Source organism: Syngnathus acus, chromosome 5, assembly GCF_901709675.1.
Source record: "Syngnathus acus chromosome 5, fSynAcu1.2, whole genome shotgun sequence".
NCBI lineage: Eukaryota > Metazoa > Chordata > Actinopteri > Syngnathiformes > Syngnathidae > Syngnathus > Syngnathus acus.
In genome coordinates, this window is record NC_051091.1 from 10,859,632 (window position 1) to 10,876,385 (window position 16,754).

The following is a 16,754-nucleotide window of genomic DNA, read 5'->3' on the forward strand; positions in this document are numbered from 1 at the left end:
TACCCATTCAGTGAAAACATTTCCGAAGGAAAACAAGAGAATTCGAGGAAGGAGATATCATTTAGGACAGACTCATGCCGCACCCCATTAAATATCTCCCCCAGTTTGATCTAGCTTTGTCCCTCTTGGAATTCTGTTGACATGGAAAAAAAAAAGCCTTAATCATCTGCTCATGTCTGTACCCATAACAGTTATTGAATTGGCTGCTACGCCTCTGCTAACCTCCTGCTGTTAGAGATCAATGGACTTGGCAAGCGCAAACTTCCTCTGACCAGCTGACGCCAAAGCAGTTTTCTCCTTTTAGAAATGTCTTCCCACTGTGCCTTATTGAAGCCCGGTAGATAATTATTTCTATGATATATGACACCCATTTCCACTCGCAAAATTTGACTCTTTAATATAGCACGTTTTATCGGTCACCCAGTAGACAATAAAATTTTTTCTCATCATTTGCAGGGCTGTAAAAGTTATGGTCAATGTCGTTTTACCAAATCTCATGTTGTATTTTTAAATACAAGTGAAAGAAAGCTATCGTCCTACTAGTTTTAATATGACCACTGTGGGAGAAAATCAGAAAATGGATGCATTCTAAGAACTTCTGAAATGGACCACACATGTTTTATTCATGAATGGTGGTACACAGGGCTGTTGTTTCATGCCGCTCAAGACAATGCTGGGGCTGGATACAGAGTAGATACTCTGCTCTTCTTCGCTTTCGGAAAGAATTCCAGAGCAAAAAACAGACGGATCAAGCCATGCTAGGTAGCTCGTTAACAGCCTCACAAGCAAGTCTAGTCTCAAATATTTATTTCACCCATTGTGGACAAGCATCATTTCAAGACAGTGTTGTGGTAATATGTTACCTTGATCGAAAGTTTTGAAATTGTGCCCTTAAAAACTACGGTATTGCATTGCAAATAATCGTTTCCAATTGAAATGAATGAAAAAGCAACTAATCCGTTCCAGCCCTTATGCTCCTTCTGGTTGTGTTACCTCCCGGTGGGCAGTATAATACAGTCATCCGGGACACAAATGAAGAAAAGCTTCAAAACTAAATCAAAAGATTTGAAAATGACATTTTGATCCAGGGTGTCAGAGTGATTCAGTACGATAACGCTTACTGTCTTCAGGTACTTTTGAGTCACCATTTGCAAATTCTCTAAAGAACTGGATAGAATTTCACATTGACTATTTTTGAAGGTTACGGTGTTTGGCCTATTGAGAACTATCGGGACTGTGTTCATTCCCAGTCTGACACATGCAAAAGTGAAAAAAAATTCACAAAAAACATTAGCGTATGTTTTTTTGCCATCAACCAGTTCAAGGTGTCATCCCACTCCTTCCACCCCCTATACAGATACCCGTCTTCACCTACATTTAGAACTTAAGGCTTATCTGGTCCGCCCCTCTATTTTCGGACAAGCGGGGCAGTGTGCCAGAAAGGACGGCCAGAGAGGCTGTTGCAGACACATACTGGGTGGAGGACAGTTTGCAAGATGACACTGCCTGCCTTGTTTATGGCAGAGGCTTTGCAAGGCGAGTGGGCGGGCAAGCTGGAAGACAGGGCAGACGGAGGGGGAAAGGGGCTTTTACTAGCCACAAGAGAGACTCAGAATTCTTCCTGAGCCATTGCCACATTTGGCTGGCACTTGTGAAAACAATTGGCCAGCATTTACTCTCACTCTTTCTCTCTCTCGTTCTCCCTCGGTGCAGATGGAGTCTTAGCTATGAGTCAGATTTGCGAGCAGTCAGTGAAGAGAAGGTGGTGGTCTCATAATCTGCTGCACAGCCAGTTAAAGCATGTGCAGACAACATGCAAGCTACTTCTGGTTTTTTTTGCTCACTTAAAATCGTTTTAAGATGAAAAACACCAAAAAAGAATCTTCTGAATCAACAACAACATCAAAAAACATCAATACGTGCTTTTTCTGCTTTTCATTGAATGGCCATTTATTTACTACAGCATCGTGCTTATCCTTTTTTGGATTGCGGGTGAGCTGGATCCGATCCCAGCTGACCTTTGGCGAGAGAAGCTGGACTGGCCACGAGTCAATTGCGAGGCACGCACTCGCATTCCCACCTACTGTAAGGACAATTTCGAATCCTCAGTGAACCCAACTTGGCGTGTCCACAATGGAGACTCACTAAAGTCCCGGACTACTCACTATTTGTGCTTTTCCCCACGTATATGTGGTGATGTCATCCCACTATTGGACTCGAGTCTCGCTTCTCTTGCTTTCCCCCTAGCAGAACCAGCCGCTAGCAGGTGCTGTTTATAGTACCTTTTCAGGCTATCCGATTCAAATTGTCTGATGTGAATTGCCGGAGTCGTTGTGTTGCTTAACTGATACAAGCATGTCTTCTTTCCACAGACTTGCTTCGGCGAAGACAGCTTGCTAATGTCCTGATCGGAGGGCCCAGACTTTAGCCATCCCCCCCCTCACCTGCTCCTCTCCCCACCAGTCAGTGGAGCTCCAACATAGGCCGCCAGTTTATCTCCAGGTTTTAGGGTTTACCCCCCCTCCCCCCTTCCCCGCTGCCCGGCCTGTCGTCAACATGACGTCGGAGCTGGAAAGTAGCCTGACCTCCATGGATTGGCTCCCTCAGCTTACCATGCAGGCGGCCATCCGCAAGGGCGACGGCCAGCACGGCCACGGCCCCGGCATGGGTAAGAAGAGCGCCCTCCTCGATCCCAACACCACGCTGGACCAGGAAGAGGTGCAACAACACAAGGACGGCAAGCCGCCTTACAGCTACGCCAGCCTGATTACGTTCGCCATCAACAGCTCGCCAAAGAAGAAGATGACGCTGAGCGAGATCTACCAGTGGATCTGTGATAATTTTCCCTACTACAGAGAGGCAGGAAGTGGCTGGAAGGTAAGAAAAGAGCACTTGAGATTTTGTCATTCTCTTTTACAATATACATTGAAATGAACCCCCCCAAAATCATCCACCAAAATGTTCTGGCAGAAGTTGCCAATGTTTGGAAGAAAGTTTCTGTTTTCCGACGGAAATTGATTCGTGGGCATAGACCAACAAAGTAACGTACGACTCATCACCAATCAACCTTGTCGCTTATGACAAAAAGTATCAAAAGTAGCCGCAAGTGTCACCAAATCACACAAAGTGCCTCACAATGCAGGCCGCCAGACCCATGTAAAGTACGAAATTTGAGGATAAATATTCCGAGAAGTGGCGTCTGTCCGTGCTAACGCGCACTAAATAGCCCATTCACGGGTGGCATTATTTATTGCAGCTGCCTTGATAGGAGGAGGCCATTATGCAGAAGGAGAAAGCCAGTGCTGTGTCATCATCTCAAGGAGCTTGTGATATACGGAGATGAAGCCATGCTGATTGCCTTTTAAAAGGCCCAGATGGAAATTGATATTAGAATGAGTTTTCCAATCAGTCGGCATTTATTGGAAATAGAATCTTAGGCACTGCTTTATTGCAGTCAGACAAGATGAATGAAGCCCATTTCCTGAGGCGACAAGATCTGCCGCATGTATGGACGGCTGTATGGAGGTGTCTTGCTGCCTTCGTAAGTGAGGCCTGAGATTAGAATGCATATGGTATCTTTAATGCTTCGGGGGCCTTGAGCTTCGCTCTGGAAAATAATGCTCTCGTCTCTTCTATCGTCATCCGTGCTTAATTAACGGTCAGTCAGCAAATAGGACAAAATGGGTCAAGGCAGTCTGACTACAATTGCGTTTAACGGCGCCTACTCAACTTAACCCGGCTCAAATCGCTATTGATGGTTTTACATATACACAAAGATGTAGAATTCTAGTTTTGTTTCTACAATGGCAGCAAGACCCAATTTGTAAGTTAAAACTCACTGTTGTCTTTTCATGTGACGCTAGTGCAGCAAAGTCATTACTACAGTAGGAAAGAAAAAAAAAAATCAAAAAATCTTGGCAGTAATATAAAGCAGTCACATGCAAAACAGCAAGTAAAGCAGTAAGTGAGCGTTAAAGCAAATAATGATGTCCAACAAACATCAGATCAGATCATCTGACTTGCAGGATGCTACCCCAAGTCGCTGTATACAAATGCACACAGTTCCGGTGTTATTGTGTCTCAGCTATGGGCCTGATGAGGTCATTTTGTATGATCTCTTTTTCCACGCCGCCCTCAATCCATCAGATAAAATTCCTTACCTGCTGAGAAGTAAATACAGGACACCCTCCTTATTTGTTTTTGTGTTTCCCTGTGTGCTTGTTTAGCTGAGTCGAGCCCATACCGCCGGGTGGGGAAAACTGAAATTGATACAGTTATTGTTGGTAATGTTTTTTCGGAATGTTAATTTTAATGCAACAAGTTTTCTCTTGCGAGGTGTGGCAAAAGTCACGCTTGTTTTTTCATGAGGGTTCCTTTAAGGTTGCAAAGATGTTAGCTGTAAATGCTTTTCTGGGGGTAATTCAGTCGATACTGCTTTCTGTTGAGTCTTGAATGCATATTAATTTTGATTGTCAAATTTCTGTATTGAGTATTCAATCGACACATTTGTAGTACTTTTGCGTCGAGTAACTGCTAAACAGGGGCTGGCTTAAAATGAAGGCTGCAATTGTAGAAATAGGCCTAAAAAAAATGACACCAATGATTCTGGCACGTTTTGCGCAAGAACCCTGAGTCACAAGTTAATACAGTTCCCTGCCCACACCGAAATAGATTGCTTAAGAGATGTGTCAATTCTTCACATTGCATCATAAGACGTTTTGAATGAAATCCAATAGCGCACTATACTTTGTGTTTTACAAATGGTTTTTTTTTTCTCCCACATCCCAACACGCATGCATGCACACATGCTTATTTCAAAACACCGGTAAAATCCTGACTTTTTTTTTTTTGAAGCAGCCATTTTTTGGGGAATTTGTTTTCAAGTGCTACCTAATTTGAACCTGCTTTTATTTAGTTTTTATGATTGTGTGTGGGCACCGGATGGCAGCAGTTTGATGAGTCATGATAAAACACACAACTCTAATAAGTCACGCCTAAAATTAACTAGGTCAACTCAACTGATTCATGTGGAGTTTAACGGAATTTGCCACACAAATTTGAGATGTTGAACCAAGGTTGTAATTTGGCATTACCATAATGTGCTTTTCTGCAACAGTCCTTCAAGGGCCACTTTTTAATTGACGGTATTAAACAACATCAAATTGGGATTTGTTAACCTCAATCCACTGTTTGGCTCTGCCAAACGCAAATAGTTGTGCAAACAGTAGCAGATGTCGTGGGGTTTGCCATGCTAGCTAGCCAAACATCAGAGCCAACATTGACCCAAAAAAAGAACCAAATGAATCATGTTTTACTTCGTATATGTTTGGCACTCGTGAACAAATGATCTTCTAAGATTATGATGTTTAAATGTTACTGGATTTGTATACTTTTGTGCTCCCTGTATGACACTAACGCACCGAGCTCAGCTTGTTTGCGTACGTAATGATTGGAAGCACGCGTGCCTGGTGTCTGGGCGTGGTGAATGTAGGTCGGATGTAGTCATCACCGCTCTGTTCTCCTGGATACGTCAACAGCTGGAATTTGGGACCGGTCACGCGTATGTTAACGCACTCATTGGACAACCAGCTCGTTAAAGACTGCGGTCTTTAAGAAATAATGAGTCAGGAGCTATCTGACATCTCTGGAAAATCCAAAAACTGTGAAGGTCACCTTTTGGGAATACGCAATCTGAGAAAGTTATTACCTTTTTGGATATTTTTTTGTTGTTGTCAGTGCAGTCTTTTGGCACGTCGCCTCACTCTTTCCAGTTCTAAGCAGTCTTTAGAGTATATGATTCAGGTCTGTATCCCTCGCTTGTGTAGGGCGGGCATTGCTTTTTGAAGAGTGGCCAAGTAGCTTGAGGACATTTCAGATTTAAGGATTCCGAGAGACTTCTCCATGAAAACTCTCTGAAATGGAAATATTCTGTATCGATGTGTTTGGCAGTCCTAGCCCTTAAAAAACAAATAAACAAAACAAAAATCTCAAAGTTGGTCCGTGACATCTCAGGAATTGTAAATGGACTTAAGATGTTTTGGCTAAGCATCACTTGCTTGTTTGGGATACATTACAGTTTACGGATACGTAAATGGTTTATGTGGCTACTAATTAAATACATAAAGTCAGACTCGTATACATGTTTGACTTTCCGTGACATTGGTTGACTTTTGTTATTTTATGATGAGGGTGTTCCTTTAGTGTCCTTTTTTTTCCAAAGTAAAAGCAGATTTGTAATTGTCCTCTGCTTTCATACAGGACTAATATTTACTTTGGAGTGTTTGAAACTCCAAGGATTTTGACAATTTTAATTCAAGCAAGGTCAGAACGATCGATTTTCAAAATAATTGGCGATTTATTAGAAAAGATTGAAATTGAAAGACTTTCAATCTTGAGGCGATAAAATGTCAGGCTCCCTTATAGGAGGTGGAAAATCCCTGTTGAGTGTTTACCACATTTTTTTTCAGTATATTCTGTATTTGCTGCAACCTTCACCTGAATTTTTATGAACTGCATCCCTAAACATATTGGCAACTCCACAACCTAAAGCTTCCTAAATTGGCCGTATTGATTTTTTTTAAAGTCTTATTTGTTACTAAGGAAAAACACCCAGGCTAGTCCAGCTCAGTCACTAACTGCGTGCACTGGCTCTTCAATTACCAGGCCAGGTTATGCACTTTGAAAATATAAGACTGACGTTAAACCTGCTCAACAAGACGTGTGGTCACCTACACATCGGCTGTCAGATATTGACCTCCACGCTCAATTTATAAAGCCTTTCTCGAATGCTTGGAGGCTCGCTTGGGTAAAACTCACGTAAATCCCACAAGCCCGCTTGCTTTTCTTCCAGGTGAAAATCTGGAGCACATTTCAAGCAGTTTGACAACCTTGTTGCTATGGTTGTAATTTTTATGATTTCTCTTGGGTACTCTTGAGCTTCTTGAATGAAAATCAGCGAAAAGATGTTAATTAGCCATGATTGCCCAACAAACAGCAAGTCTCGCTCTGCTTTTCTTAAGTCCAGCGCTCGCTCCTGATGTCGTTTAACACCCGAAATCCAGCTTTGGTCCCTAAATGGTCCGACGTGCAAAGATGGGACGCACGACTAACTGCCTTCTCCAGGGGCCCCGGACATTTGCACCAATCTCATTATAAAATGCAAATACACACAACCCTAAACAGATCAAAGGTTCAACTTCCATTTGGATCTGAGGCTTCATAATGGCCGCCCTGGGCAGTTGGCTACGTTTAATGGAGAGTTTTGGTCTGCAACCAGACCTTCAGGATATTACTATGGAGATAATATTCCCGCTTCTGATTTGTGACTCGCTTCACTGTGAAAAATCCCCGTTCCTGATGCTCATTTAAATGCGATAGGGAAAGAAGGGTTCAAATGTAAATACCTGACTGATCTTTCCTCCACCGGCTCAGGTTTTTAGGGCCCGAAAGTGTAAAATTGCCTGATCCCTTCATCGTCTAGTTTCAAATCTGGCAACATGAGTCTCTTAACCTCTGCCAAGTGTGAAATGACGAGGTGAGAGGTTGCGCTTTGATCGTCATTTGCCAGTTTAGATTAAGGAAAAAAAATCAATAAAATAAAATCACTTGCAGATATTTTGTCGTTAACCTGTTTTTGAAAAATGACAGCTGATTAATGTCTATTGGTCACCCATTTCCATCATTTTTTTTTAAATGAAAGCTATAAATCTGATTTTGGCTATTTCTTTACATTACATTGACAAATTAAAGTATTCAAAAATCAATAAAAATAATTCAAATTCAAATAATAATATGCATGCAATGTAGGAGCAAGCTGGAGTAACAGGGACAATATGCAAACTTAGTCGTATTCTCGTGAGCGACCACTTTTTTGTCTTGTCCGTAATTCCGCGGCGCAGCACGAGAGGCTGGGTGGCGTTGGACAGGAACTGATTTTGTCGGCTTGTGGGAGGGAGGGAGGGAGGGAGGGAGGGAGGGAGGGGTGGTGACTCACTCGGCAGCCGGCTTGATCCTGCCGTGCAGCAGGTTCCCATGTCAGGAAGCTCCAGCCTTGCCGCCCGCCCACCAGGCTCACCTTGCGCCCGCCTACTGGCGCCCCACCGCTCACGCTTGGGTCTTCGGAGTGGGCGGGGAGAGCAGGCAGGCAGGCTGGCAGGCCTTGGCGCACGCACATTTTGGCAAGGAGCCGCTGTCCCCGCACTCTGCTCAAGTGCTAACTGCAGCGCAGAACATAAAAGGCCTGAGGCTGCTACCGCTTTCTCTTGTGGCCCGCAGGCCTGCGAAGAGTTGCTGCCCTGAATTTTTTTTGTGACAGTCCTTTAACGCCACTTCAGAAGTGTTCTTTCTGTCACCATACTCAGCATACCGTTGAGGCGAAAACGATCAACGAGGTTCGCCCTGAGAACTTCCTCCTCGATGATGGCGCACATGTTCAAGTCAATACCTAGCTCATAGTCCAAGACACACCCCTTTGTACTTAAAGAACCAGCAGTGTTGATTTCTGCAAGCAGTCTTAGGTACAGCTTGGGGCATTTCACAAAAACACTTAATCACTTTGTATTGTTGAGGCATGCTTTTTTTTATGTGGCTATTACCGAGAAGTATGAGAAACACAGGTTGTTGGATCTCTCCCTGAGTAGTCGTTAGCCAGTTACAGCTAGTTACCCACTTGTTGAATGCAGTCTGACCCGTATACTATTTCCAAGTGTTTAGCCGACTGTCACAATCGAGATGTATGACATTGACATTTATGTTTCATGTTTTTTTCCCACGGCTTGGATTTACACTGTAAGCCCGAGTGTTCAGTGTTAGGTATTCTATTTTTTTGGGACTGTCTATTTCCATGGACATTTCAAGTAACACGCCCAATTACGGCTGTGTTTATATTGATGGAATACACATCACAGCGCATTCAAGTTCAAAAGTAGTTGAATATTTTAGAAGTGTTAAGTGATTGAGCTGAGGACAATAATAAAACACTTGTGCTGAATGAGCTGCATATCTTTTCTCTTGATTGTGTTGAATTCGCTTCACAAATGGGGAGGATCATTTTTGGATAAAAAAGGCGCATGACAAAAAAGTATTGTCGGGATTCTGGTCGATCTGCATTGACGTAAGTGACTGTTGTTGGACGTGCTTGTTTTTTGACGTTTAAGGCAAATGTTTTCTGCAAACTTGCTCATACGTCTGGATCCACTATTTGACTGTGGTTGACCTCAAATTCAGTTGGCATGGCAGAGGTCAGAGAGCATCCTCATTGACGGATAAACACCACACTACCTTTCGATTCACATTGGTGTCACAGATGGTGCCTTTTTACTATTGCCGCTTGGATGTGCGCTCAGATGTTTTGCCCCCCCACAGGAGGGTAGGGGAGAAGCGAGACGGGTGCGCTGATGATTGCCGCTTGCTAAAAATAGAGCCGAGCCCTCGGAATCTGCCTTTAACAGTGAATCTGCCCGTACGACTCGTCCTCACCGGCTTATTCCCGCTTCTGCTGCCAGTGGTGTCGCCTTTCAAGTCGTCAAATTGTGATTTAATACTAACCCGTCCGTGTCTTTTAATCTGTGGTGATTTTCCATTTAAAATTGAAAACTCTGAGTTTGGATGCCGTCCGTTAGATGCCGTCTGATTGTCTTCCAACTTGTGATATTTAAAGCAGTTGTAAAGTCAATTAGTTTTTCTTTAGCGTAAAAGTTTTACCATCATAAAGCCTCCCCTCTACTAATAACAATCGAATTCCGCTCTGATGTTTTTGTTTGTGTTTTCTTTTTTAACTCCAAAACGTTGCTCAGCAATACATTTTACATCTCTAATTGCAATACTATAATAGTTGTATTTTTTTTTGAGTTGTTTTTCCTCAAGCGCTTTGTTTTCTGTGAAACAAATTAGAAGCACAAGAGTCAAACATGACTGATGTTATTATTATAATTATCACATCATACTGTTAATTCATAATGACTGCTTTCACCAATATGGCATTTTTTAAGGTGTTAAAAATTCACCTTGAAATGTTTTGATGTTTGGGCTGAACTACTTCCAATATGTTTTTAAAATGAAGATTCCATCTCTTATCTCATCTTGAAGGTGATTAATAAGATTTGTAATTAAGGGAGTGTGTTCTCCCCAAAGAACAAGCTTATCTGGCACCACTGTAGCGTACATGCAGTGAAAGATAGTACCCGTAGTTAGAGGACTAATTGGCAGAGGCAGGAGAAGGATCTTTTTTAAAATTGAAATGAAATCCAAAGTGTACCAACCTGAGACTGCCAGTACACGTTCAGTGGTGTGCAACCTTTGGAGCCGCCCGACATCCACACAACGGGTCATTCACATCTGATGAAAGGAGCAGAATGGCGCCCGATGATTGGCGTTTTCATAAAATCTGCATGGCAAGCAATTACGCTGGAAATATAAGTTTCCTCGCTCCAGCAATTATTTAACGCCCCCCTCTTGCTTTCACCCTCTGCGCCACGTACCCACTTGAGTCGCTCACATTTTTTATTTTAATGAATGGCTTTACTTAACTGCTGTTTAATGCAACTCATTGACACTTATGTCAATACTTCAAAGTATGTTTGTAAATGAAGCAACCACTTGTCCTTGATATTTGATCATCCCGTCAGCGTGTCCTCAGTGGGGTCAGCGTGTGTGTTTGTGTGTGTGCGTGTTGCGGTACGACAGCACAGCTGCGGCAGTCGAGCGGAACGGGTGATGGATGATATGCCAAAACGAGCCGCGCCGCCTTCCCCGACGCCTGGATCGACGGGCGCGCTTGTTGAAGTGAGCGTCGGGCCGGGCTAATCGCGGGTCACGCTGGCCATGGACATGACACGTGAAGATCGGAGGCGGAATTGCACATCTGTCAATGTCACGTCTTCTACGCTTGACAGTGTTGAAACACTGCATGGAACGTATGTAAAAGTGTCGACGTGGTCCGCTCGCTGTCTGGCAGCTTTGAAATTTGTATTCAGGTTGAATATTTTGTCACAGCGTTATTTGCATTATTCATAGGCATAAGTATTGAGATTAATGTAGTGATTATCATTCATTTTTGATAGGGCAGACGTTAGCACGTTCAGGCTCGAGAGGTTGTAGATTTAAACTGCGACCTCCTTTCGCATTCTAAAATCAAACATGATCGTTTTATTTTAAACTCTAAATTTTCCATTGGTATGATTGACTTTGTGGCAGGGGAGCTTTTTATAGGCTCAAATTAGCTCATTTGAAGGATGATTTTAAGCAGAAGTACAGTAACTCTCTTCACCTAAACATTTTGTCGTGGATGGTTGATTCATTGTTATTTTGTTCTGTAATTAGAGGTCTCAACTTTGTCTCTTTAGTCATATTATATTTAGCTGCCAGGGCAGGTTGTTCTTGCTTGACTACTGCAAAAGCACCTAGCATTTCTGTGATCATCATTATACTTTCCGTTTTTGTAATCACTTGTCGTCGTTTCCGCTGACTTAATAAACCTCACTTGGTGAGTTAATCCTTTAGTCGCTAGCAAAGCTTAAGTCTAATAAGATTTGAACTGCAGAGGTTTGTTTTGGTTGACATTTTGAGTTGTGTAAAAGACAAAAAAAATGGAAAATGGCAATTTGTTTTTCCCCGCACCCTTTGTGGAGGTTATTCACTAAATGCACAACACGTGTTTTCTTTTTTTGGTTGCCCACAGCGCTGACAATCCAAAGTCCTTCAACAGCCGCAAGGCCACAGCCTCTCCCCACCTCTTAATTGCGTCCAAATTAGTGCGGTAATGTTGCCGCGTGGAGGGATGGCGGGCGCACGGAGGTTTCTGGCCTCTTTTGACCACCGCTGTATATTATTAATGGGTCTGCAAGTCTAGCAGTTCCCTATAAAGTCAGCTAATGGACAGCGGAGTGCACCTTGGATTTCACTCTTAGTGGAGGATCACATGGAAAATGTTTGATAATTTGAGGAAGTAAATAAAAAAAAAAAAAGGTCTCAATCACGGCTCAGATTTAAAAGAACTGGTGAGCTGTGACTGGTTGTGATGTCATTTTCAGTCGACAGCAAGTGGCAAAATGGCCGCCCCCTCAGATGGATTAAAAACAGGTGAATTTTGCCAGTTAAATTCACACATATGAATATTATTATGACGAAAATATTTAGGTCGACTTGCCCTGTCATGCTTCAGTCATGTGGCTTGCAAGATGCTGCTGCTTGCCCCTCTTTTGTGGATTTACTGTCTGTGGTGGTTTCCTCAGGGGCAGAATGTCACAATGATGTCTTCTCGTCAAAACCCAAGAATCCAATGAGATTAGTTTGCAAGTTGCCACATGATTTCTTTGGCGCTTTCCCCAGACAATCCTACATCTTTATGCATCAGCCTAATGGTCAGCTGAGATATAAGTTCCATCTTACCCTTGACCGTAATGACAACAAGCGCTACAGAAAATAAAGGGTGAGACATGAGTGGATTAAAGACAGTGAAGGACGATTTCAGAAGATGCAACGGTATAACCATCCAACCGAAAAACGAACTCACTTTGACATAGAAAAGGGTTTGAAATATAAATTGGTATTATTACAAGGACAGGGTATGCAAATTAAAATTTTCAGACATTTGTCTCCTTTGTGTTTCCCAAATTCTTTCTTTTCCCCATCTCGTCTCATCATCCTCTCATTCTTATTGTCTAACAAAATAGGCTCTATCTTTATGTAGAGGTTGAGGTTTAGCATATTTTGATATTCCCGGCACGGCATTTTGCAGCAATCGTATCCCCCATGCCGCTGAAGCACACACACAAGAAAAGAATGCACAGTGAAGTGGCACACAATGACTTTCTGCGCAGCTTCGCCATTCGTCCAAACTCCTAAATGGACAGTTGGCACCGCCCCCGTCACCATTAGTCGTAGCGCTCGCTTCTTCATTGTTAGCGCACGTTGTCGTCAGCAGGCTGCTGTGAGCCATTGTCAGAGGCCAGCGTCGGAGGCTCCCCTTCTTCCTCTTCTTCAGGCCGATAATTAAGTGGCGTACTGACAAACGGCTTTCATCAGATCTCTCATGTGGAACTGAGAGCATGCGAAGGCTTTCAGGGAGGATAAACTGGGGGGGACGTCACTTTGCCTCCAATCCTTCCTGGCCTTGCGCTGCCGCCGCTTGCTGCTGCAGTGTGTACGCAGTAGAAAATTACAGAGCCGACCGACACAAAGCCCTCTTTTGCGTATATCGTCGGTTTGTAGTTTCCTGGTTTGTCTCAGTGGTCAGCCACATAGTCTGTTTTCCTCTTTGACAATCTGGCTGTGTGTATTTCTTTTTGGGCCCTCGACAAACTATGTCCAGGAAAACAAAGCATGGAAAAGCTACTGTGTCGTTGTATAGCACAACATAACAAATGTGCCTGGTCACAGCGTTCCAGCTTAAAAGAAAGGGCGCTTTCAATGAGCTTTCATTACGAAATGTTTGTACACTTTGCCAAAAAAAGGCCTGTCAGCGGATGTTGGCAGGTGTTCAGCCACCACTTTCTTAAATGTGTTTTCACCTTTATAGTTCATAATGAGAGCCATGAAAAGCCCGTTTCAACTAATGTGGCGTAATCAGGAATTGTATTGGTGGCTGGGATTTTTTTTTTTCTAAAACACTGCTTTCTGATGTAATCAAACTGGGTCTGATTTTCCCGCAGGGCTGTTTGAAAGGCTTTTTTGGTCTTCCCAAATCTACCGCCTCGGCTTGTTTCAGGAAGGGAAAATGCCAAGTCATCGCCGCCGCCAGTGATGCCGTTGTTCGAGACCAAGCGCCGCAATTTACTTTTGCTATTGTACAACTTTTGTGACCTTCCATTCTCCAAAGATATAAAGGATTTGCAAATAACAGTTTTAAATTCAATACTAAATTAAAAAAACAGTTCTCCTTTGTTGTTTAGTGAAACCATTTTCAGAAATCGTCATAGAATGGAGATACACAGTTAAAGCTGGAACTTTCTGGGCTTTGCATTACTCTGCCCAGATTCACTACTGTGAGAGTTCATAAAGTCTTTTTTTTTCTTTCTTATCCCCATGGGCGGTACGAGTAATTCCAGGTCTTAGTTCGCATCTCAGGTGTGTTGTATTGACAAGTTGGTTGGCCTTGTGAATGACTGCCAATCTTGAAGGAGGCGCATAAGCGGCACAATTTACTTCTTGCCAGCGATGGCCCTACGGAAGGTCAGGGATGCGGTGAAATTATCCATTTAATGGAAGCACCGTGCACGACGTGGCATTGTGGGTTCGTGTGGCATGACCGGTGCTCTAACAAAGCGCTTTTGAATGTGAGCGAGACAGATCGGGACACAAATAGTGGCCCTAGAGAAAGGAGCAGCAGACAGGCGGCTCTCTGAAGCGTTGCTGTGATCAAGCCATGCCTCATGAGTGACCTGCCATTCAGCGTTGCATTAACGGAGCACCAACCCCATCACCACAAATTTTTTATTTTTTTTTGGGAAGTCCTGGTTAAATGTAGCTTTCACGCTAGGTGCCTCAAGTGCACCTCACAAATAATGCAGGAGTCTGCTTCTTCTCTGAACCCCTAACAACCTCCTTAAATTTGTGCAGTTCTATTCCACGAGTGGCCTGACGGCAACAAAAGCAAGTGTATAAAAAAAAAAAAAAAAAGCGTGCCGGATGTGGGTTGGATTGAGTTCAGAACATTGATATATGGGAGCGTTTGGTCTCCACCCTCGGCGCTTGTGTTGAAGCGGCAACATCCTTGGCGCTGCATTCATAAACTTCTTATGTGCCTCGAGAGAGCTGCACAGGTTTTGTGTTGCATTCGTCGATTGTCTGGGCTCCATAAGTTGCAAAATCCTTGAATTAAACTCGGATATTATTTATTCATATAAGGCAGCGTTGCTTGAAACCGGGGTTCACGCCTATCTAACAACTGTGTGCTTTTGCCATTATGCACCTCTGCAGCCAACAACACACGTCGGCTTTTTTATTTTATTTTTTATTTTTAATTCTTTTGCTCCATGTGTGGCCTGTTGCTCAAAAAAGCCTCCAAGCAAGTTTTTGCTGCTAACTAACTTCTTCGAAATCAACATGGGTCATCTCTTATAAAGCCAATTTCCGTCCTGCATGCATTGTCCTCATTATCGGTGGCCCAAAGTGAGAAATGGGTTTAATTTAACCAAATGCTCATTGTTGGGGGGGAGGTTTGGCTATGGTGGAATTTCCCCACGGTGTCATCTGCTTTTGCAGAAGTGGCTGTTGGGTTTTAATTAATATAATACCTCAGTGCACTGTTAGATGACCTGGGGATTTTTTTTTTTTTTTGTGGTCTTCTCCTAAGCAACCTTACATAAAATGAGATGTTGCTTAATTTTTTTTATCATACCTGGAGCATGAATCTGCCAGTTTTAAAACAGTCTCCTTTGTAACAATAGTTTTCAAGACAATGCGGGAACGTTTCTCATTGACCTTACTAGTTTCGGCGTGCTCTGTCACCATCCACAGCCAAGCGCCGAGGCGTGTCATTTTTTTTGTTTTTCTCTCTCCTTTTTCAACAAAGACTCTTGCTTGCTGTGGCATCCCACATGCCTTCTTCCCACATCCCCTACAAATAGCCGGTGGATGTGCTACATTCCGTGGCCTCGGTGCAGATCCCCTAAGGCAGAGGTGTACGTTCTGTGTTGGTGGGCTTGCCACGGGGTCCATCCGAAGAGCCGAAAATTACACTTCCTTCCTGTATTATGTGCCGGCTCACGCTTTCTTTGTCTCTTTGCATTGATTTCACGCACACGCACCCAAAACAAGCTAGGCCATTACGAACAAGACTATCTTTCATTTTATCGACTTTGGTGTCTTAAAAATAATTTTGCGCCGCTCTCGCTTTGACTAACTCGAAGGCATTGAGCACACAAACACTCTGTGTGTTGTATTGCAGTGGGCCTTTTGTCCTTTCAACCAAGTGCTGAACAAAAGCTCAATTTTGGGTAACTCAAAACAGACTTGCATGAAAACTCCAGCCAGAGTGAAGCCTTTCCAGAACTCTGTTGTCAGCATTTGTGGGAAACACGTTTTTTTCAGGGGGGTTTGTCTTCATTCATCGTCACAGTGTGTGCTGTTAGTATTTACATGAGGAAAGGCACACAGTCACTTGAAAATTGTGCAAGTCTGTCCTTAAATCTAAGTCAAATAATCGACTCATCGATTTTGACTCGATTTTGGTCATAATAGTGCCAAAAATCTTTTGACATTCAACCCTCACTTATTTGACCTATCCGTGGTTTTGGTGAACTTTATATTCAAGACAAATAGTCACTTTGGGATCAATCAACACGTATGAATCCTTGCTATTGTTTCTGCAATTGTGCTTTTATTTAGCTTAAATATCAAGTTGCACTACCTGTTGTGTAGCTACACCCTGTCTATAGTGGTGAGGATAAAATAAAATAAATATTCCAAAAGACCTGTATATATTTGGACTGACTCATCTCTTCTGCCTCAGCTTGAATGAATAAAAGGAGAAGTGCTTTGCGGTCAAGTCACTTGTGAGGGTGGCAGTTCTTTTTTTCGTGTTTGGGACAAAGCTCTGTTTTGCCACGGCCACTGGACCATTGACTCCGGAGATGCCAAACATTTTTTTTTTTTAAACTTGTGTTTTTGAGGCTGTCTGACTCATCCATCCACGCACTGGTCCAGTATTTTATATCCCTCCATCATTCAGGTTTGCTGACAGGTCAATTAGAGGTTGCGGTCCTATCTTCCAAAGTGACAGTGCTCACAAGAATGTTTTCTTTGGATTTGCGAGT

At 43.1% G+C, this 16,754-nt stretch overlaps 1 protein-coding gene across 3 annotated transcripts in view; it reads left to right on the forward strand.

Moving 5' to 3' along the window:
* foxj3 (forkhead box J3) overlaps positions 1-16,754 on the forward strand; it is a 67,404-nt gene that overhangs the window by 26,225 nt on the left and 24,425 nt on the right. For 2 of the 3 annotated variants that reach the window (XM_037252670.1, XM_037252669.1), the window contains one exon: positions 2,373-2,877. In XM_037252670.1, coding sequence (XP_037108565.1) covers positions 2,557-2,877 — 321 coding nt within the window. In that variant the 5' untranslated portion in view covers positions 2,373-2,556. Of the gene's footprint in view, positions 1-1,990; positions 2,086-2,372; positions 2,878-16,754 lie in introns of those variants that run through there. The other variant, XM_037252671.1, reaches the window with a different exon arrangement.